At 37.0% G+C, this 25,019-nt stretch overlaps 1 protein-coding gene across 10 annotated transcripts in view; it reads right to left on the bottom strand.

Annotated features, from left to right (window-relative positions):
- Positions 1–25,019, bottom strand: part of Kif27 (kinesin family member 27) — a 103,003-nt gene that overhangs the window by 14,841 nt on the left and 63,143 nt on the right. For all 10 annotated transcript variants that reach the window (XM_074052287.1, XM_074052286.1, XM_074052283.1 and 7 more), the window contains 3 exons: positions 24,862–24,975; positions 22,823–22,999; positions 14,569–14,784 (listed from right to left, as the gene is read on the bottom strand). In XM_074052287.1, the coding sequence (XP_073908388.1) occupies positions 14,569–14,784; positions 22,823–22,999; positions 24,862–24,975 (507 nt within the window). The remainder of the gene's footprint in view (positions 1–14,568; positions 14,785–22,822; positions 23,000–24,861; positions 24,976–25,019) is intronic.

Genomic DNA, 25,019 nt, shown 5'->3' with positions numbered 1-25,019 from the left:
CATTTTGGTTGACCCTATCCAGTATCATCTCTATAAAATTCTCATTGAGTACCTGTAGTATGTCTTCTTTTAAATTATTCTTGTGGGCTTCATTGGGTCCTTTGGCATAGTTTATCTTCATTTTGTTGGAGTCTGGATCTGAGTTTCTGTTCTCTTCATTCCCCTCTGGTTCCTGTACTAATTTTTTGCTGTGGGGAAACTGGTTTCCTTGTTTTTTCTGTCTTCCTGTCATTGTCCTTGGTGTTGTTACTGTCCCGGTACTGTGTGTAATTAAGTATTTTCTAGCTTGTAATAATAACAATGGTAATACTGAGAATGGAAGAGTGAGCTGAGATGGAAAGCAAGAAGTTAAAGAAAAGGGGAAAACAAATATACAGACAAGAGGGAGAAAGCAGAACAAGGTATCAGACAAGAGAGTTTCAAAGGTATAAACAGGGAGTGTTAGTGTACTAATCGACAGTAAGCTGAACAGACATTAGAGAGACAGAGAGAGGATTGAAAATCAAAGATTAAAAAAATAAAAAATAAGTAAATGAAAGTAATATCTATATATAAAGATGAATTAAAATAAAATGGAAAATAGAAAATTAAAAAAAAAAAACAAAAAACTTCCAAGTTTATATGCAATGCAGTTTCAGTCTTAATAATTTGGGTGTCTGTCTCAATCTCCAGTCCTGGAGTTGGTGCCTCAGATGTTGTTCTATAGTTGTCTCATCAAAGGGGATGCATAAAGTAGAACAAAACTACACACTCACATACACACACACACACACACACACACAAAAAGCCCCTCCAAGTGTCCTCAGTTCAAATGCAATGCAGGTTCAGTAAGTTTTTCGGCTTGCAGGTGTAATTCGGTTGTTCTCTCATCAAAGGTAGGGAGAAAAAGAAAAAAAAGCGTCTGGAGGCAGTTCTGAGAGTGGTATCTGCAACTGTGGCTTGCCTGCCTGCTGCTCTCAGCCTGTAGCTGGCGGCCTTATTTATGCAGATCTCTGGGGTGAGCTTAGCACTCACCTGGTCCCACAGGCTTTGTTTGTTCAGAGTTCTCCTGTGCGGGGGCCTCTGCCACAGGCTTTCCCCTTTGCAAGCACTGGGAAAGGTGGCACTGCCCCGGTTGTCAGGCCTGCGTGTTTATTTACAGTTCACGTGGGAAGTGGGTCTCCCCTCCTCTCACAAGCGTCCCCGCTCCTGGTTGCTGGGCGCGCCCCGCTCCCGCCAGAGCCTCTCCGGCCCGCCCGGCTTGTTTATTTACAGTCCCGGGAAGGATTCCCTTCCCCCAATCTTCAGCGCTCAGGGCGCCCCACCCTCTTTCCAGTGTGTCTTAACTGTTCTTATTGCTTATTACTCAGTTTCTCTTTTTTCCCCGGGTGGAGGTCAGTCTGTCCAGGGGGCTATGCTGCTCTGGCCCAGGCTTGTCTGTGGGGCTACCGCGGTACCGCGAAGCTCACCTGGTCCGCGTCTTCTCAAGCCGTATGGGCGCTGGCCACTGGCTGCCCCGGGGGCCCTCCTCGGTTCTCCGTTTAACGTGAAGTGGAGATTCTCTGCGCCGGCTGGAGATGTGGAGGCGTCAAAGTTATGCCTTTTCTCGGTGATTATGCCTGCAAAGTGTGTCTCTAGCGTCTCTCCAAGATTTCACTCTAGGAGGGTCGCTTTCTGCTTCCTACCTCTAGCCGCCATCTTGGAAAATCACTGACATACTTATTTTTAAAAGCCATTTTAAAAAATCTTCTGAAAGCCATTTGGGGAAAAAATGTTCAATAATCATTCTATTTCTCCATGTAATCGCTAACCATCATTCAATTATTTGATAATTGCTCCATAAGAAATAATATTCACCTCTTTGAGAAAAATAGAAACCACAGAGAAAGATTCCAAGATGGCGGCTAGAGGGAGGAAGCAGAAAGCGACCCTCCTAGAGTGAAATCTTGGAGAGACGTTGGAGACACACTTTGCAGGCATAATCACTGAGAAAAGGCATAACTTTGACTCCTCCACATCTCCAGCCGGTGCAGAGAATCTCCACTCCACATTAAACGGAAAACCGAGGAGGGCCCCTGGGGCCGCCAGTGGCCGGCGCCCATACGGCTTGGGAAGACGCGGACCAGGTGAGCTTCGCGGTACCGCGGTTCCCCCACAGACAAGCCTGGGCCAGAGCAGCATAGCCCCCTGGACAGACTGACCTCCACCCGGGAAAAAAAGAGAAACTGAGTACTAAGCAATAAGAACAGTTAAGACACGCTGGAAAGAGGGTGGGGCGCCCTGAGCGCTGAAGATTGGGGGAAGGGACTCCTTCCCGGGACTGTAAATAAATGAGCCAGGCGGCCGGAGAGGCTCTGGCGGGAGCGGGGCGCGCCCAGCAACCAGGAGCGACGCTTGTGAGAGGAGGGAAGACCCACTTCCCACGTGAACTGTAAATAAACACACAGGCCTGACAACGCGGGGCAGTGTCACCTTTCCCAGTGCGTGCAAAGGGGAAAGCCTGTAGCAGAGGCCGCTGCACAGGAGAACTCTGAGCAAACAAAGCCTGTGGGACCAGGTGAGTGCTAGCTCACCCCAGAGATCTGCATAAATAAGGCCGCCAGCTACAGGCTGAGAGCAGCAGGCAGGCAAGCCACAGTTGCAGATACCACTCTCAGAACTGCCTCCAGACGCTTTTTTTTCTTTTTCTCCCTACCTTTGATGAGAGAACAACCGAATTACACCTGCAAGCTGAAAAACTTACTGAAACTGTATTGCATTTGAACTGGGGACACTTGGTGGGGCTTTTTTTTTTTATCTTCTGTGTGTGTGTGAGTGTAGTTTTGTTCTACTTTATGCATCCCCTTTGATGAGACAACTACAGAACAACATCTGAGGCACCAACTCCAGGACTGGAGATTGAGACGGACATCCAAATTATTAAGACTGAAATTGCATTGCATATAAACTTGGAAGTTTTTTGGTTTTTTTTTTAATTTTCTATTTTCCATTTCATTTTAATTCATTTTTATATATAGATATTACTTTCATATACTTATTTTTTATTTTTTTAATCTTTGATTTTCAATCCTCTCTCTGTCTCTCTATTGTCTGTTCAGCTTACTGTCGATTAGCACACTAACACTCCCTGTTTATACCTTTGAAACTCTCTTGTCTGATACCTTGTTCTGCTTTCTCCCTCTTGTCTGTATATTTGTTTTCCCCTTTTCTTTAACTTCTTGCTTTCCATCTCAGCTCACTCTTCCATTCTCAATATTACCATTGTTATTATTACAAGCTAGAAAATACTTAATTACACACAATACAGGGACAGTAACAACACCAAGGACAATGACAGGAAGACAGAAAAAACAAGGAAACCAGTTTCCCCACAGCAAAAAATTAGTACAGGAACCAGAGGGGAATGAAGAGAACAGAAACTCAGATCCAGACTCCAACAAAATGAAGATAAACTATGCCAAAGGACCCAATGAAGCCCACAAGAATAATTTAAAAGAAGACATACTACAGGTACTCAATGAGAATTTTATAGAGATGATACTGGATAGGGTCAACCAAAATGTACAGGAGACACTCAAGAAATTCCAAGACAATAAAAATAGAGAATTTGAAAAAGCAAAAGAAGAAATAAAGGAAACCATAGAAGCACTGTATAAACACCAAAGTGAAAGAGAGAACACAATGAATAAATGGATAAATGAACTCAGGACAAAAATAGACAACAATAAAGAAGAAAACAGCCAGGATATGGAAAACCTCAGAAAAAAGAACGAAACAGAACTGCAAAACAAAATGGAAGGCCAATCCAGCAGAATAGAACAAACAGAAGACAGAATCTCAGAACTTGAAGATGAAATGGTAATTAAAGGAAAAACTGAAGAACTATTAATTAAACAACTCAAGACCTGTGAAAAGAAAATGCAAGAACTCACTGACTCCATCAAAAGACCAAACTTGAGAATCATGGGCATCGAAGAAGGAGAAGAGGTGCAAGCGAAGGGAATGCGTAATATATTCAACAAAATAATAACGGAAAATTTCCCAAATCTAGACAAAGATATTCCCATACAAATGCAAGAGGCCTCCAGGACACCAAACAGACCAGATCAAAATAGAACTACTCCACGACATATCATCATTAAAACAACAAGTTCAGAAACTAAGGAAAGAATATTGAAGGCTGTAAGAGAGAAAAAACAAGTAACATACAAAGGTAAACCCATCAAAATCACAGCAGACTTCTCAATAGAAACATTAAAAGCAAGAAGAGCGTGGGGTGAGATCTTCTGGGCACTGAATGAAAATAACTTTAACCCCAGGATACTCTACCCAGCAAAGCTATCATTCAAAATAGATGGAGCAATAAAAGTCTTCCATGATAAGCAGAAACTAAAACAATATGTGACCACAAAGCCACCATTACAAAAGATTCTGCAAGGGATCCTGCACACAGAAAGTGAAACCCAACTTAACCATGAAAAGGCAGGCAGCACCAAACCACAGGATAAGAAAAAGCAAGACAGTAGAGAGTAACATCAAGTTAGGTACACACAATCAAACCTTCAAACAACTAAGATAACTAAATGGCAGGAATCACCACATACCTATCAGTACTAACGCTTAATGTTAATGGACTTAATTCACCCATCAAAAGACACCATTTGACAAAATGGATTAAAAAAGAAGATCCAACAATTTGTTGCTTACAGGAGACTCATCTCACCGACAGAAATAAGCATATGCTTAGGATGAAAGGCTGGAAGAAGATTTACCAAGCCAATGGCCCCCGAAAACAAGCAGGAGTAGCAATACTTATCGCTGACAAAGTAGACTTCAAACCTACATTGATCAAACGAGATAAAGAAGGACATTCCATACTAAGAAAAGGAGAAATAGACCAAAAGGAAATAATAATCATCAATCTGTACGCACCCAATGTCAACGCACCCAATTTCATCAAACATACCCTGAAAGACCTAAAAGCATATATAAACGCCAACACAGTGGTTGTGGGAGACTTTAACACTCCATTATCATCAATAGATAGGTCATCCAAACAAAAACTCAATAAAGAAATCCAAGATCTAAAATATGCAATAGAGCAAGTGGACCTAGTAGATGTCTACAGAACATTTCATCCAACCTCTACACAATATACATTCTTCTCAGCAGCCCATGGAACCTTCTCCAAAATAGATCATATCCTAGGGCACAAAGCAAGCCTCAGCAAATATAAGAAAACAGAAATAATACCGTGCATACTATCTGACCACAATGCAGTAAAAGTAGAACTCAACAACAAAAGTAAAGACAAAAAACATGCAAACAGCTGGAAACTAAATAACTCATTACTTAATGAAGAGTGGATCATCGATGCAATAAAAGAGGAAATGAAAATGTTCCTGGAAGTCAATGAAAATGAAAACACAACCTACCGGAACCTATGGGACACAGCTAAGGCAGTCTTGAGAGGAAAGTTTATAGCCATGAGTGCATATATTAAAAAGATTGAAAGATCCCAAATCAATGACCTAATGATACATCTCAAACTCCTAGAAAAACAAGAACAAGCAAATCCCAAAACAAATAGAAGGAGAGAAATAATAAAAATAAGAGCTGAAATCAACGAAATAGAAACCAAAAAAAACATACAAAGAATTAATGAAACAAAAAGTTGGTTCTTTGAAAAAATAAACAAGATCGATAGACCCCTGGCAAACCTGACTAAAATGAGGAGAGAAAAAACCCAAATTAGTAGAATTAGGAATGCAAAAGGGGAGATACCAACAAACACCATGGAAGTCCAGGAAATCATCAGAGACTACTTTGAGAACCTATATTCAAATAAATTTGAAAATCTAAAAGAAATGGACAGATTTCTAGATACATATGATCATCCAAAACTGAACCAAGAGGAAATTAATCACCTGAATAGACCTATAACACAAAATGAAATTGAAGCAGCAATCAAGAGTCTCCCCAAAAAGAAAAGTCCAGGACCAGATGGATTCTCTGCTGAATTCTATCAGACCTTTAAAGAAGAACTGATACCAACCCTCCTTAAACTGTTCCATGAAATAGAAAGGGAAGGAAAACTGCCAAACACATTTTATGAAGCCAGTATTACACTTATCCCAAAACCAGGCAAAGACACCTCCAAAAAGGAGAACTATAGGCCAATCTCCTTAATGAACATTGATGCAAAAATCCTCAACGAAATAATGGCAAATCGAATTCAGCAACACATCAAAAAGATTATTCACCACGACCAGGTAGGCTTCATCCCAGGGATGCAGGGGTGGTTCAACATACGAAAATCAATAAACGTAATAAACCACATTAACAGAAGCAAAGACAAAAACCACTTGATCATCTCAATAGATGCAGAAAAAGCCTTTGATAAGATCCAACATCATTTCATGATAAAAGCTCTAAGAAAACTAGGAATAGAAGGAAAGTTCCTCAACATTATAAAAGCTATATATGACAAACCTACAGCCAGCATTATACTTAACGGAGAAAAATTAAAACCATTCCCTCTAAAATCAGGAACCAGACAAGGATGCCCACTATCTCCACTCCTATTCAACATAGTACTGGAATTCCTAGCCAGAGCAATTAGGCAAGAAGAAGGAATAAAAGGAATACAAATAGGTAAAGAAACTGTCAAAATATCCCTATTTGCAGACGACATGATCCTATACCTTAAAGACCCAAAAAACTCTACTCAGAAGCTTCTAGACATCATCAATAGCTATAGCAAAGTAGCAGGATATAAAATCAACATAGAAAAATCATTAGCATTTCTATACACTAACAATGAGCAAACGGAAAAAGAATGTATGAAAACAATTCCATTTACAATAGCCTCAAAAAAAATCAAATACCTAGGTGTAAACCTAACAAAAGATGTGAAAGACCTCTACAAGGAAAACTATACACTTCTGAAGAAAGAGATTGAGGAAGACTATAGAAAGTGGAGAGATCTCCCATGCTCATGGATTGGTAGAATCAACATAGTAAAAATGTCTATACTCCCAAAAGTAATCTACATGTTTAATGCAATTCCCATCAAAATTCCAATGACATTCATCAAAGAGATTGAAAAATCTACTGTTAAATTTATATGGAAAAACAAGAAGCCACGAATAGCCAAGGCAATACTCAGTCAAAAGAACAATGCAGGAGGTATCACAATACCTGAGTTCAAACTATATTACAAAGCAATAACAATAAAAACAGCATTGTACTGGCACAAAAACATACATGAAGACCAGTGGAACAGAATAGAGGATCCAGATATGAAGCCACACAACTATGAGCAACTTATCTTTGACAAAGGAGCTAAAAATATACGATGGAGAAATAGCAGCCTCTTCAACAAAAACTGCTGGGAAAACTGGTTAGCAGTCTGCAAAAAACTGAAACTAGATCCATGTATATCACCCTATACCAAGATTAACTCAAAATGGATCAAGGATCTTAATATCAGACCCCAAACTCTTAAGTTGATACAAGAAAGAGTAGGAAATACTCTGGAGTTAGTAGGTATAGGTAAGAACTTTCTCAATGAAACCCCAGCAGCACAGCAACTAAGAGATAGCATAGATAAATGGGACCTCATAAAACTAAAAAGCTTCTGTTCATCAAAAGAAATGGTCTCTAAACTGAAGAGAACACCCACAGAGTGGGAGAAAATATTTGCCAATTATACATCAGACAAAGGACTGATAACCAGAATATACAGGGAACTTAAAAAACTAAATTCTCCCAAAACTAATGAACCAATAAAGAAATGGGCATGCGAACTAAACAGAACTTTCTCAAAAGAAGAAATTCAAATGGCCAGAAAACACATGAAAAAATGCTCACCATCTCTAGCAATAAAGGAAATGCAAATTAAAACCACACTAAGATTCCACCTCACCCCTGTTAGAACAGCCATCATCAGCAACACCACCAACAACAGGTGTTGGCGAGGATGCGGGGAAAAAGGAACCCTCTTACACTGTTGGTGGGAATGTAGACTAGTACAACCACTCTGGAAAAAAATTTGGAGGCTACTTAAAAAGCTGGACATCGATCTACCATTTGATCCAGCAATACCACTCTTGGGGATATACCCAAAAGACTGTTACTCCAGAGGCACCTGCACATCCATGTTTATTGCGGCACTATTCAGAATAGCCAAGTTATGGAAACAGCCAAGATGCCCCAGCACTGACGAATGGATTAAGAAAATGTGGTATCTATACACAATGGAATTTTATGCAGCCATGAAGAAGAACGAAATGTTATCATTCGCTGGTAAATGGATGGAATTGGAGAACATCATTCTGAGTGAGGTTAGCCTGGCTCAAAAAACCAAAAATCGTATGTTCTCCCTCATATGTGGACATTAGATCAAGGGCAAACACAACAATGGGATTGGACTATGAGCACATGATAAAAGCGAGAGCACACAAGGGAGGGGTGAGGATAGGTAAGACACCTAAAAAACTAGCTAGCATTTGTTGCCCTTAACGCAGAGAAACTAAAGCAGATACCTTAAAGCAACTGAGGCCAATAGGAAAAGGGGACCAGGAACTAGAGAAAAGGTTAGATCAAAAAGAATTAACCTAGAAGGTAACACCCATGCACAGGAAATCAATGTGAGTCAATGCCCTGTATAGCTATCTTTATCTCAATCAGCAAAACCCCTTGTTCCTTCCTATTATTGCTTATACTCTCTCTACAACAAAATTAGAGATAAGGGCAAAATAGTTTCTGCTGGGTATTGAGGGGGGGAGCGGGAGGGGGTGGAGTGGGTGGTAAGGGAGGGGGTGGGGGCAGGGGGGAGAAATAAACCAAGCCTTGTATGCACATATGAATAATAAAAGAAAAATGAAAAAAAAAAAAAAACCTGGACATCGATCTACCATTTGATCCAGCAATACCACTCTTGGGGATATACCCAAAAGACTGTTACTCCAGAGGCACCTGCACATCCATGTTTATTGCGGCACTATTCACAATAGCCAAGTTATGGAAACAGCCAAGATGCCCCAGCACTGACGAATGGATTAAGAAAATGTGGTATCTATACACAATGGAATTTTATGCAGCCATGAAGAAGAGCGAAATGTTATCATTCGCTGGTAAATGGATGGAATTGGAGAACATCATTCTGAGTGAGGTTAGCCTGGCCCAAAAGACCAAAAATCGTATGTTCTCCCTCATATGTGGACATTAGATCAAGGGCAAACACAACAAGGGGATTGGACTATGAGCACATGATAAAAGCGAGAGCACAAGGGGTGAGGATAGGTAAGACACCTAAAAAACTAGCTAGCATTTGTTGCCCTTAACACAGAGAAACTAAAGCAGATACCTTAAAGCAACTGAGGCCAATAGGAAAAGGGGACCAGGAACTAGAGAAAAGGTTAGATCAAAAAGAATTAACCTAGAAGGTAACACCCACGCACAGGAAATCAATGTGAGTCAATGCCCTGTATAGCTATCCTTATCTCAACCAGCAAAACCCCTTGTTCCCTCCTATTATTGCTTATACTCTCTCTACAACAAAATTATAGATAAGGGCAAAATAGTTTCTGCTGGGTATTGGGGGGGGGGAGCAGGAGGGGGTGGAGTGGGTGGTAAGGGAGGGGGTGGGGGCAGGGGGGAGAAATGAACCAAGCCTTGTATGCACATATGAATAATAAAAGAAAAATGAAAAAAAAATAGAAACCACAAATACTGAGAAGTACTTAGGTGAGTGAATAAAATGAATCATGAAATAAGTGAATTATCCAAATAATATATTTGAATTTTCAATTCACACCGTGATTATGTTTCGCCAAACACAAATATGAAGAGTTTATTTCCCTTTATACCTAGTTGAAGATAATATAAATTTAGTCTATACAGTTTTGGATCTAAGTTAAGGAAGAGCCAAGATAATATGAGGTAGTATGACTATATAACTCTAAGGACAACCCACCCAGTGAGGCTGCACCACATAAGTGTTTGTGATTCCCTCTAACTTAGCAATAGTTATAGGCTGGTAAGGTAAGTGACCATGCGAAACTGTCCTGGGATGAAAAACAGCTATAACACAAACTGTAAATTATTAAGAGTTAACTATCATAGCTTTTCAAATTTTAATGTATACTAAGGAGCTTATTAAAATTCAGATTATGACTGAGTAGGTCTGAGTGGGGCCTGAGAAACTGCATTTCTAACAGACTCCCCACAGGTGATTCTGTTGCTGCAGGTACAGAGAACATACTGTGAGCAACAAGGACCTAAATTAGTGGTCTCCATATGTTTTGGGGGAAAAAAAAACAACAAAAAGTTAACAAGCCAGGCACAGTGGCTCATGCCTGTAATCCTAGGTACTTGAGAGGTGGAAATAGGAAAGATTACAGTTCAAGGCCAGCTCATGTAAAAAGTCAGTGACACTCCCATTCTCAACCAATAAAACCAGATGTGGTAGTGAATACCAGGCTACATGGGAAGCATAAATAGGAGGCTCCAGGTCACCCCAGCAGAAACATGAGAATCTATTTGAAAAAAAACTAAAGAGCAGAGTGTGGCTTAAGTGGTAGAGTACCTGCCTAACAAGCACAAAACCCTGAACCTTAGTATCTCAAAAAAAAAAAGTAAAAACTTTTGAGCAAACACTGTGTATGTGGTATTTATCTATAAATGAAATAAAGGTTCTAATAATAAAACATGGAATTGAAAGTTTATGAAATAAACAATAGTTCTTATATTTTCTCCTTGCATCCCACTTGCTAGGCAAGAACTTTTGTCATCTGCAGCAACACAGATGGGACTGGAAGATATTATATTATGTGAAATAAGCCTAGCACAAAAATGAATATAGCATGCTCTCATTTATTTATAGAATCTTAAAAAGTTGTTCACATATAAGTAGAGTAGAATAGCAGTCATTAGATGCTACAAGAATAGAAAGGTTAGCTAGTAAGTACCAAAATACATTTAGCTAGGGAGAAATTACTTCTTATGTTCCATAGTACAATAAGCTAACTACAGCCTACAACTATTATCCATTTCAAAATAGATAGAAGAGTCCAAAGGTTCCTACCACATAGAAAAGAAAATATTTGAGGAGACAGAAATGCTAATTACTGTTTTGAGCATTACACATTTTATACATATACATATGCATTAAATTGTAACACTGTTCCCTATAAAGAAGTACAACTATATCAATTGAAAAAAGAAAGGTAGAGGCTAGGCATGGTGGCTCACACCTGTCATTCCAGCTACACAGGAAGCATAAATAACAGGATCGCAGTCCAGGCCAGCCAGGACAAAAATATGAGACCATGTTCAAAAAATGACCAAACCAAACAGAAAAAAAAGTGACTAAACCAAAAAGGACTAGAGGTATGGCTCAAATGGTAGAGCACTTGCCTACCAAGTGCAAATCTCTGACTTCAAAACCTCAGTCCCACCATCAGGTTCACTAGACTAGCACAATGATCTAAAGTCTGTCATTCCTACAAAGTAATACAGTTGGGAAAAATAATTTATTATGAAAAGAGAAAATAATTTTAAATAAGTTTAAAGAATCAAGATCGCAACTATTCTACCTAGATTTTTCTTATGTCTTCTGTCAGGTTAGAGTCACATGTTTTCAATCATCTGCTATTGGAAGATCTATTTGGGAAGATTAATCTTGGCTTTACTATAGTGGTAAGAGCAGAGCCAGCTTCACAGCCACACTAAGAAAAAGAAGCTCACAAGACTTAATGGAACCCCAACAACTGGAAGGTTCATCATTACCTCAAGTTAGCACAGTGCTACATTTTCACCATAAATCCATAAATAATATTTTTATCTAGAACTCTACATGAACTAGAAGCCTCAATGATTCTTAATAATGGAAACATAATTCTGCAAACAATTTCCTCACTCTCCTCTCTATACCTTAACATTGTTCTATCTAAAATGGCCTTCTTATAATCTGCCAGCGCATGCCATGTTTTTCAGAATCCAACTCACAATTCTAATCGACCAAGGCAGCCTTGATACATCTTCCCTTACCACTGCACTGCTTTGCATAAATAATGTAATAACGTTAATATATTACCCATAACTTGCTTTTTTTTTTGAGATTCTATTTAATGTATTATTTATAATCTTTATAAATACTACAAGGAGAATGTTTTTCTTTTTTTTTTCTTTTATTATTCATATGTGCATACAAGGCTTGGTTCATTTCTCCCCCCTGCCCCCACCCCCTCCCTTACCACCCACTCCAGCCCCCTCCCTCTCCCCCCCACCCCCTCAATACCCAGCAGAAACTATTTTGCCCTTATCTCTAATTTTGTTGTAGAGAGAGTATAAGCAATAATAGGAAGGAACAAGGGGTTTTGCTGGTTGAGATAAGGATAGCTATACAGGGCATTGACTCACATTGATTTCCTGTGCGTGGGTGTTACCTTCTAGGTTAATTCTTTTTGATCTAACCTTTTCTCTAGTTCCTGGTCCCCTTTTCCTATTGGCCTCAGTTGCTTTAAGGTATCTGCTTTAGTTTCTCTGCATTAAGGGCAACAAATGCTAGCTAGTTTTTTAAGTGTCTTACCTATCCTCACCCCTCCCTTGTGTGCTCTCGCTTTTATCATGTGCTCATAGTCCAATTCCCTTGTTGTGTTTGCCCTTGATCTAATGTCCACATATGAGGGAGAACATACGATTTTTGGTCTTTTGGGCCAGGCTAACCTCACTCAGAATAATGTTCTCCAATTCCATCCATTTACCAGCGAATGATAACATTTCGCTCTTCTTCATGGCTGCATAAAATTCCATTGTGTATAGATACCACATTTTCTTAATCCATTCGTCAGTGCTGGGGCATCTTGGCTGTTTCCATAACTTGACTGTTGTGAATAGTGCCGCAATAAACATGGATGAGCAGGTGCCTCTGGAGTAACAGTCTTTTGGGTATATCCCCAAGAGTGGTATTGCTGGATCAAATGGTAGATCGATGTCCAGCTTTTTAAGTAGCCTCCAAATTTTTTTCCAGAGTGGTTGTACTAGTCTACATCCCCACCAACAGTGTAAGAGGGTTCCTTTTTCCCGCATCCTTGCCAACACCTGTTGTTGGTGGTGTTGCTGATGATGGCTATTCTAACAGGGGTGAGGTGGAATCTTAGTGTGGTTTTAATTTACATTTCCTTTATTGCTAGAGATGGTGAGCATTTTTTCATGTGTTTTCTGGCCATTTGAATTTCTTCTTTTGAGAAAGTTCTGTTTAGTTCACGTGCCCATTTCTTTATTGGTTCATTAGTTTTGGGAGAATCATAACTTGCTTTTTTATATTCTTTGAGGTTTAGGGTTTTTATTTTAATGTTTCTATCTCTTTTTGTAGATAGAATATCAGTTTCTCAAGGGAAGCATAACACTTTCTACTTTTTTGTTTCTTCCACAAAGCCTAGAAAACTCCTGGGTAGACAGAATTCCTTAAATGCACACATTTTACTGTATCTTAGGCTCTTATACTTCCAAATCTAAAAGCTTGGGGTTACAATTTAATACCTTAGGAAGATAACCTGAGTCTGTGAGCCTCTGCACAGCTATCCAAGTTAAGTTATGAAATAAGGTCAGTAAAGGCGTATAATGTTCCTTCAGCTGAGACTCTTCAATTCCTTTCAACAATTCAATGAGCAATAATCTAAATTTCATGCTATCCTTTCTCCTGTTTCTTCTAAACTAGTCCACTTAACTTTCTTGCCCCAATCTGAAATACACTACAAAGATTCAGCAAGCACATAATCCCCAACAATTCACCTTCTTTTAGCAATTTTCCCTTGATTTGGAAATGATAGGATATCAACAATACATATTTGCAGAGAAAATTCAAGCTCAAAAGTTCATCTTTGTCTAATAAAGTCAGGTAGAGGGACCAATACCAACTGAAATAAAAATTTTCTAAAAGACAAGTCTAGGGCAATTAGATAGCCAATGAATGAACTGTCTTTTACACAGTTTTGTTTTTTTTAATAGAGATGAGTGGAGCCATATGCTCTTTAAAAACTGTAACTGAAAGGTATTTTACTGGGATTTGATTTTGTGTGTCTATTTGTTTGGACCTAGTGGGAATATGCTCCCAAACATCAGCCCCTTTCCAAACATGTTTCCACAGAAAGAATTAACCCTAGGCATTTGTGGTACATAGTGAACCACCTAGTATCTTTAAGACAGATATATAAAAGAGAAGTTGGGTGCCCTCCTTGGAAGAACTGAGAAAAGAGTCCTTCAAATTATTTTCTGTGTTCTGTGATTTGGGATGAGAAAACCCAGCTCAGAAGGCCATACTCAAGGAAGTATTAGTTTCCTAATGCCTAACAGTGCCAGGAAGAGGCCACATCTCTGAACCACTCTGTGAGGACATCTGTCTCTACCCAATCATGGTTTAAAATAGTGCCAAAGAGATGCTAAGTAAACTCATTACAGCTGACAAAATCTCAAGGAAAACAAAGTTTACCAGATTTATCATTTTTATGATTATGTGATAAGAAATTACTCAAGTTATCCATCATCATACAGCAACTTCAGTTCCAAAGAATACTGACTTACTTCGGGCGACAGCACTCTACCATTTTTAAGTTTTTCATCCACACTGTTTCTTTGTCTCTGGAGCTGATCCTTTTCTTTCTGGAGGGCTTGAATTTGTTCTGAAATCTTTATTTTCTCCTCAGTTGTGCTGCTGTCAAGCTGCACACTCTTTTCAGACAACTCTTGTTCCAACAAGTTCAGGCGAGTTGATATTTTCAAACTGTCTGTGTTTAAGGCCTAAAAAGACACAACCCAACAGATAAATAACAATTCAGACTGCTTATAAATTAGGAAAAACAGACAAAATATACACTCTTACTGTTTTCTCCCATGGATTTTTTGGGGGTTCCTTATCAGAAACTTAAGTTAAATGCCTCTTTTAAAATAGATAGACAGATCGATTGATTGATTCAAACTATGAATTTACCATCAAGAATGCCTAGGTTAGGTTTTAAGAGGTACTATTTTTCTTTTTTCATTATTTTCTAAAATTGGCTTTTCTTCCTTGGCTTGTTACATGGTAGAATTGTTACAGTTTCTTAGAGGTTGATATTTGGTGTGTTTAAACATATAATTTGCTTTTATTCTTATGGAGTTATCTATCAAATTTATAAAGTGTTTATTGTAGCTTAATTTGAGGATAGTAATATGTATGTTATATATAGTAATTATATGTATACATTGCCATAATTTATAATATATATATAATGCTATCATAAAGTTTATCATTTAAAAAAAAAGCAGTTCCTTCCCTAACCTTTCACCTGAGTCCCACTCCCTAGAGCCAGCCTCCTTCCTCCTTTTTAGCTGTTTCTTCTGGTTTTTATGTCTTTTATGAATTTTAGGTATTGTCTACTGTGTATGTATCATAGGAGTAAGAGTTTATCACCTCCTCTTCTCTACTTATACTTCCCCCTCCATTCTCCCAATGTAAGTTACATTACAGCTTTTAGTTAAATCAATGTTCATTTATCTCATTATGATTTTATGGTATTATTCATACCTGAACTACCTAATATAAAATGACCATACTTCCATTTCATCCAACTTTTTGTGAATTATAACTAATTCTTCTCCAATAAAACTATAAAATTCCTCTCCACTCCTTTCATTCTTTTCTGGCAATGATTTGCCTAGAACCTCCATCCTCCTAGTGAACTAGTGAACTAGTTATCCTGGAACTTTTGATATTTCCTAGCAATGTCCATGATGGGTCACATTTTCAGATTATGGAGTCTTCCTTTTTTCAAAGTTTATGCTTTTATTTTTGGGGAGGACATCCTACAGTAGTTTCCTGAGACAGGTTTAATGCGAGATAATTTTTTACTTGAAAATGTCCACATGCAATCTTCACATATGATTAAGAATTTGGCTAAAAGAATTACTGACCCCGGGAATCATTTTCCTTATTAGTCTAAAGATTGTTTCAGGTCTTTTAACTTCTAATGAAGAAAGCTGAGAAGCTCAGCGCCATTCTGATTCTTTGATTGACAAGTGGATAGTCTTTTCTATTTGGAGGCTTCAGGGTCTGTTTTTCTTTTTGTTGCTCAGTGCACCACAAACCTTCACAGTGCTTTGCTTTGGGTACTCATTTTGCTAGGCTCTTTTTAAAAATCTGTTTTTCTTACATCTTTTCTTAGTATACTTTAATAGTAAGAGGGGATTTCATTGTGATAATTCCTTAGATGCATATACAGTGTACTTTGAAGAAGTTCACCCCCTGTTCCCTTAACCTCCCCTTTTCAAACAGTGCTTTGTGGACTTCATCATACTATCTTCATATTTGTATTTATATACATATATATGTAATGTACTTTGATCCTCTTCACTCTTTTGTACCCTCTCCTTTCCCACTCTCCCACTGATCCCCTTCTCAGTCTCCCTTTTACAATCAAGTCAAAATCATCATCATTTTAGGTCTAGGTCTCACATATAAGCAAAACCATATATGCTGTATTTGGCTTTTTGATCTTGGCTTATCTCATTCAACATGATTATCTTCAGTTGATTTTCTGCAAATGACATAATTTTATTATTATGGCTGAATAATACTACATGGTGTATACATATATGTATATATGTATATATTACATTTTCTTTATGCATTCATCAGCTGTTGGGTACCTAGCCTGATTCCATGGCCTGACTTAACGTGAACAGTACTTGTATAAACATGGGTGTACAGGAATCTCTCTTGTATGTTAACATATACTCCAGAAGTATGCCCAAGAGTGGTATACCAGGTCTATTTTTAATTTTTTGATGAATCCCCCCTACTGATTTCCACATTAGTTGCTCTAGTTTACATTCCTACCAATAGTGTCTGAGGGCTCCTTTTTCCCACATCTGCCCAGCATTTGTTGCTGATGATTGCCATTCTGACTGGGATGAGATGGAATCTCAGTACCATTTTGATTTGCATTTCCTTTATGGTAAAGGATGTTGAACATTTCTTCATGTATTTATTAGCCATTTATAATTATTCTGGGATGAGATGGAATCTCAGTACCATTTTGATTTGCATTTCCTTTATGGTAAAGGATGTTGAACATTTCTTCATATATTTATTAGCCATTTATAATTATTCTGAAATCTATTCATTTATTAATTGGATTATTTGTTCTTTTGCTATTTAATTTTTTGAGCTCTTTTATATTCTGGACATTAATCCTTTATCCACTGAATAGCTGGCAAAGATTTTCTCCCATTCTGTGCAATGTCTCTTGATTCATTTGATTCCAATTGTTTCCTTCGATGGGCAGAAGCTTTTTTAATTTGAGATATCTATTCTTCTCTTATTTCCTGGGTAACTGGAGTACTACTCAGGAAATAATTACAAATGTCTGTATTTTCCAGTGTTTTCCCATGGTAGTTTTGGATCTTACATTAAAATCTTCGAACCATTTTGAATTGATTTTTATACAGAGTGAGAGATAAGGGCCTAATTTCACCATACTGCATGTAGATAACCAGTTTTCCCAGCACAATTCATTGAAGAGGCTGTCTTGTCTCCAGTGTATGTTTTTGGCTTCTTTATCAAAATCAGATGGCTGTAGCTGTGTGAATTTATTTCTGGGTCTTCTATTCTGTTCCACTGGTCTTTGTGTCTGATTTCGTGCCAGTACCATGCTGGTTTTGTTACTCTAGCTCTGTAAAATTGTGATACCTTTAGGGTTGCTCTTTTTGCTCAGGACTGCTTTTGCTATTCAGGGTCTTTTATGTTTTCATATGAATTTTAGGATTGATTTTTCTACTTTTGCAAAGAAAGACACTGGAATTTTGATGGGAACAGCATTGAATCTGTAGGTTGCTTTCAGTAGTATAGCCATTTCCAAAATATTCTGTCAATCCATGAACATGGGGGATCTTTCCATCTTCTAGCATCTTCAATTTCTTTTTTCAAGTTTTATAGTTTTCATTGTAGAGGGCTTTTTTTACCTCCTTAGTTAAGTTTACCCTTATTTTTTGAGGCTATTATGAATGGAATTTTTTTTCCGATTCTTAGTATATAAAAGATGTATTGATCTTTATATATTAATGTAGCAAGACACAAAATTAATGTTTATCAGATCTAGAAGTTTTTTGGTGGAATATTTAGGGTCTTTTAAGTATAGAATCATATCATCTGCAAATAAGGATAATTTGACTTCTTCCTTCCCTATTTGAATCCTTTTTTCTTTCTTCTCTTGTCCTACTACTCTAGCTAGGAATTCCAGTAATATACTGAACAAAAGTGGGGAGAGTGGATACCCTTGTCTCATTACTGACTTTGTGTTCTTTCAGTTTTTCCTCATTGAGTATGATGTTTTGCTAGGCTCTTGATGGGTTATTTCAATCTAGAATCTCACATCATTAGTGTTCAGAATTTTTTTATATTGTATGTTTCATAATCTCGTTTTCTTTGTTCTCTCTTTGTGGAATTACTATTACTTGAATGTTGGTCTTCCTAGATTTATCTGCCAATTAAATTCTTATTTTCTAGTGATTTATTTTTTAATTCACTCTGAGATTTTTCAGCTTTATTCTTTTACCCTTTTCATTCCCAAGAATTTTTTTCATGTTTTCAATAACCCACAGTTCTTCTTTTATGGACAGAGTATCATCTTTTATCACAACGAATATACCAAAGTCTTTTTTGTAGTTTTTTCAGCTTCTTGCTCTGTCTCTAATTTCTGAGTTCCTTTTTTCCTAGTATCTATCTTTCATGGGGGTGCCATTCCTTTAATGTTGGTAGCATTTAAGAGTTAGGTATTAAAAAACTGATTAGATAGCTGGGCATGGTGGTGCATATCTATAATCCCAGCACTCGGGAGGCTGAGGCAGGAGGATCTTGAGTTTGAGGCCTCCTATTTTAGGATCCTATATTAATACAAACAAAATCCAAACAAGCAGAAAATGAGTAAGATGTGTGGTAATAAGATATATGTGAGATCCCAAATCTAAGTATTTTTAGGCATTTTTTTTTCAGGAAGTATTACAGAAAATCTGCTGGTTTCCTACTGGGAATATAAATCCAGCTTCTGGCATCTTGGGATCTAAATTGGAGTTAGGAAACAGATATCTCAGAATTCATATGTTGACTTGCATTCATTCCGTTTGGAGTATTCTGACTAATCCCGACTTTCTGGTGTGCCTGGTTCAATCTTCAGAAAATAAATCATCTTGTCCTAGAAAGAGAGAAGAATATGCCCTGCTTTCATCTTATGCCTTACTTTTGCCTTCGGAAAATCCTAGCCCTTTTATTTCTGTGTCTTTTTGATGTTCTACGTGAGTTTTATCTCACTAAGGTCATTTTTTCCTTAAGAAAAGAAAGAGCTAAAGCCAAAAGCCTTGGTCCTCATCTGTATTAAACCTGTATTGCAGCTTCTTCTGATCTGCTAATTGCTTTGCATATCTCACAAACATTTTTTTTGGTAATCTATCTCCCTTACTATTTTTATAGCTTTTTAAAAACAACAACTTTAATAAGATATAATTCATATACCACACAATTCAACTATTTCAAGTATAGAAATGGATTTGAGTATCTTCAGATTTATACAATCATAATCAATTTTAGGGCATTTTCATGACTCCCCAGTGACCATTCCTAGTCATTCCATTTCCTCCCTAATCCGTGCTAGCCCAGGCAACGACTATTCTACTTTTTGTCTCTATGGAATTGCCTAGTCTGTCTGTTTGGGTTTTTTGTGGTACTAGGGATTAAACCCAGAGCCTTGCCCTTCCTAGGGAAGGGCTCTACCACTTGAGCTACACCCCCTGCCCTGGAATTGCCTATTCTGGACATTTGATATAAATCATATTATACAAAGGTAGTCTATTGTGATGGCTTATTTCATTTAGCATATGTTTTCCAGGATCATCCACGTTGTAGCATGTATCAATGCTTCATTACTTTTATTACCAAATAATATTCAATTGTATGAATAGATCAGTTTAGCCATTCATCATCTGATGAACATTTGTGTTTTCACTTTTTAGTTATTATGTTATGAACATTTATGTTCAAATTTTTGTATAGACATATGCTTTCACTTCTCTTGGACAAATACCTAAGGAAGTGCTGGGTTATATAGTACCTCTTTATTTAACCTTTTGAGGAACTCCAAAATGGTTATTCAAAGCAACTGCACATTTTATAATCCTATTGGCAGTGGATGAGGTTCCAATTTTTCTACCTCCTCACCAACACTTGTTTTTTTTGGGAGGTGGGGATGGGGTAGAGGATTGTTTTGGTATTTTTGAGACAGAGTTTCACTATATAGCCCAGGCCAACCTTGAATGCACAGTCCTCCTGCTCAGCTTCCCAAGTACTGGAATTAGAGGCTGGTTATCTTTTTATTATTGACTTGTAAGAATTCTTTATATATTCTTTTTTCTGTGGTACTAGGGTTTGAAATCAGGGCCTTGTGCTTGATAGGCAGGCACTCTACCACTTGAGCCACACCCCCAGACCCCCGATACATGATTTGCAAATACTTTCCCCATTCTGTAAGTTATCTTTTTTACTTTATTCCTAAGAGTCCTTTGTACCACAAATATTTTTAATATTAGATGAAGTCCAGTTTATTTGGGTTTTTGTTGTTATTGCTGCTTGTGTTTTAGGTATAATATCCAAGAAACTATTACTTAACGTAAGATCACAAAGATTTATGCCTATGTACTCTTCTAAGTTATACAATTTTAGCTCTTACATGTAGTCTATGATCCAGTTTGAATTTTGTTTTGTTTTGTTTTCTAAGACGGGGACTCACTATGTAGCCCCAGCTGGCCTCTGCCACAGCCTCCCAAGTGCTGGGATTACAGATATATGCCACCATCTTATCTTGAGTTGAATTTGTGTACAATGTGAATATATTCCTTTTCTGTCGTTTTATTGATATAATGATACACGTTTTAAGTCTATCTATCAAATGCATATAATTAAATCTTCTAAATAATTTCTCAAACACTAGAAAAGATGAAGTCTTTTTGTCTTTTATTCCAAAAAGAGATTAGTCTCAAGTTTCTCTTCTGTTTCATTAAAAAATTTTTCAAAGAATCAATTTTGCTTTGCTTTGCCTTATTGTGACCTTCATTTATTTGTACTCCCTACTTATCTCCGAATGTTCTTGCTTCCTAAAAATTATAGAAAAACTGTTTTCACCTATTTTCTTTTTCTGTATCATGAAGTAATCTTATTTCAGAGAAACTATTTTCCTCCTAATGCTTCTTTTACTTCACTCTTTCTTCTCTTTTGTGATACAGAACATATCATAAAGGTCCAGGTAATTTTCTTCTATTTCAATTTGTTAATCTTTTGCTGTTATTTACATATTTTGAGGGATAGCTTTTACCTGGACATGGCACCAGCAATTTGGCTTGCTGAAGGCACCACCCCAACCCTCTATTCAGTGGTCTTCTAGATTAGGAAAAAGGACAAAGCAGAGGTAAGTATAGGTTCCTATCACCATCGCCACAGGTGATATATAACTATTACCTGTTGTATCGATGTGGAGAGGCTAAAAACACACCACCATCAACTCAGACCCTACAGGTCTATATGCTAACTAAAAGGCAAGTCTAATAGAGGGGCAGGTCACTGATCCTCTCTTCCATGACACAATGTATGGATTGATCCAGGATGCAAGGTTGGCTAGAGGTGAAGGTATCTTCTTCAAGTTGGAGCAAGACAGCTTCATTTTTAGATGCTGTTGTTGAAAATATGTATAGATAGGTTCACCCCCCCAAAAAATATTTCCTAGTCCTTCTACTTATTCCACAATCATTTCTTTTTCAAAAGTTGAAATTGAGGCAAAGTTGTCCATAAAACTACTTTAACTGGCTCACAAAATACAACACCTCCAGGAAAAATATTTGTAAAGTTTCTCAAATCTTTGTAATTAAAAAATAAATCTTCATTGTGCAAAATCTTCTAAACTCTAACATTAGGTGACAGCTAGAGAGATTTCATATCTATTTTTCCAAATTACCAGTATTCACTATAAAGCACAAAATGATATAATTTATTTAAAATGCCACTAAGATTACTAATAAAGATTGCCAGGGGCTGGAAGGGAAGGGAAATGGGGAGTTATTGCTTAATGTTTACAGTTTCTATTTGGGGAAGTAAAAATAGTTTTGGAAATTGATATTCCTAGTGGCTGTATAACACTATAGATATAATTAATACCAGTGAATTGTGTTTGGGTTTTTTTGGAGGGGATTTTTTTGTTTTGTTTTGTTTTGTTTTGGTGAGCCTTGGGGCTTGAATTCAGGGCTTTGCACTTGCAGATTCTCTACTGCTTGGACCAACCTCGAATCCTGAATTGTATACTTTAAAAGGGTTAAAATGGTCAGTTTTAGGCTAGGTGTGGTGGCACATGCCTACAATCCTAGCACTCAGGAGGCTGAGACAGGAGGGTCTCAAGTTCAAGGCTAGTCTGGGTTATATAACCAGACCCTGTCTCAAAAAAGAGGTACATTTTATGTTTTCTATATTTTATTACAATAAAAAAGTCAACAATATATCATACTTTGAAGAACATTGAACATTTTACTTCAAAACTGAAAATATTTTGGTGATGATCATTAAGTAGTAATAAGCAAAATACACTGAGAATAAAAATAGTTTTCTTTTGTCTGACAGTACTAGGTATTGAACTCGGGGCCTACCACTTAAGCCATGCACCCATGGAATAGTTTTCTTTTGGTTTCTAACTTTACAATTACATAATTTACCTCTTAATGAAAATAATTCTAGAACCAGAACCAAATAGCAAATTAAACAGAATACCTGACTAGATCTCAACTTCTTATTTTCCAGGTGGTTCTTCTCCTGTAGCAGGGCTTCCTTCTTAGCAACTATGGCCTCCCGTTTCTTTAAGTCTTCTTCTAGTTCCTCTAATTCTTGGCGTTGGCTCAGAACTTTCTCTACTTCTTCATCTAACCATTTCTTTTGCTCATCCAATTTCTACATTAAAATTCAAAAGAAATAACATAATTTTTGTTTTTCGTTCTGCCATAAAAATTATATGGTAATAATATAAATTCAGATGGGCTGAATCCTCTAAAATGAACATTAAAACTACCAGTGAGAACACATGCTCCTGTCTGAAACCAAAAAAGTGGTTCTAGTTAACATGTTGTGCTGTGTTGTTTTATGAGAAATTAAAATTTATACTCCAAATACGTTCAAGAGCGTAAGTACATGAAAAAGAAAGGACTGACAATTTTATCTTTAATAAGAACACACTGGGAATCTTTCTCTGTTGTAGAGGTGCATACCTCTATCACAATACTTAACACGGGAGGGGGTGCTCTACTAGTCTGTCTTTCCTTTTGAGTTAATTAGTTGACTGTAGGAGCTGTGCTTTTTACTTCTCCATCTATAATACTTGCTGGAATGTCTAGCATACAGTTGGCATTCAGTAAATGTCAACTGAGTAAGTGAATGTCTGATTCAATCAATGGAATGAAAAAATGAATATGGAGTGGAAAACATAAATGGAGTATGGAAGGAAACCTAATATACACTGTAGTTTGATAACTTCAAATATTATAAAGAAGTTGGAATACTACCCAATACCTTAGCATTTTATTACGGATACTCAGAAACAAGTACAAATATAAATAGAGTAAGGCTAAGATGTACTCTATCAATTGGACAGAGTAATGAAATAAACACACCAAAATAACAAACAAATAGAAAAAATCAATATGGTGTTATTTTTAGTCCTTCATGAACCCGATTTAAAAAAATCTCCTAGAAATTTATGTTAAGACAATAAGGTAGTAAATATGCATGAGAAAAAAAGTGGCCAAAGCAACAAAGCTACTCAGTCCTACATCCAGATGTATACAGTATGTGGTTTATAATACTGAAACCTAAAATAGCAGCTCAACAACCACAGTTTTGTTACAGCCTTAGATAGTCCAATAGGAGACCCTATAAAGTCTGCAATTAGCTTAAACATAGTCAAAAGCATTCCTCAATTGTGAGGGGGGTTTGAATGATGAGTAAAAAATCCTTTTTAAGTTCTGTTCCAATAAAGAGAAAACCCCAAAAAAAGTACGATTCAGTCATACATTTTTCTGGGAGGAAAGGGTATATGGAGGAATACATCCATGCACTAAATTTCACTAATAATATTTATAAAAGTTAAGAAGAAATAACACATTTTTTCATAGTTAAGATGGATACATTTGTATTTTGAGTATAATTATGATTTTTTCTTTGGCAGTACTGGGGGTTTGAACTCAGAGCTTTGTGCTTGCTAGACAGGTACTCTACCATTTCAGCCAGTCTGCCAGCCCTGTAATTACAATTTTAAGTACACTGTTTTTCTTTCTTTTTTAAAAGTACATTAACTTTCTTATAATATTTTCAGTTTCCTTGAACTCTGAAATTAGTTTATGGGTTATAACTTTTTATTTTTAAAATGTGGAACTGAAGTATTAGTTCTTGAATATATTATGTAGCATTTATGCAATTTGACTCTGTTTGAATGTAGAACTCTGATTTTTAGAAATATCCTGTCTCCATGGGAATAAGCCAGACCATAATGGGAATAAATATAATCTAGTGAACATGGATTCCATGTTTACATTCCACAATCTTCAAATGCACCCATTTCTGCTGAAATAAGAATATAGAACATTTCTGGGTCAGAAAATTTTAATAACAAGTTTTAAAAGAAATATTAGAAATTTTATACATAAGTAGCAAAAAGTTTAGTATTTGAAGATTTTATTCAGATTCACCTCTTTTTACCTCTATTTAGACAATCACCAAAACTGAAGTAAAACCAGACACACTAAACAGAATTGACAAACCTGGAGTTGGTCTACATTTCTAAAAGGACTTTTTCTCCTTTTCAAGTTAAATGCATGAAGGTCCTCAGCTTTCAGTTTTAGACCTTCTTCCTGTTCTGTTTTTAACTGTAGTTCCTATAAAAAAAGAAATTAAAACACTTTATTATTTTTATTACCTG

Source organism: Castor canadensis, chromosome 13 (assembly GCF_047511655.1).
Source record: "Castor canadensis chromosome 13, mCasCan1.hap1v2, whole genome shotgun sequence".
NCBI lineage: Eukaryota > Metazoa > Chordata > Mammalia > Rodentia > Castoridae > Castor > Castor canadensis.
Note: the sequence above shows the minus strand (reverse complement) of the source record. Positions and strands in the feature narration are given on the sequence as shown.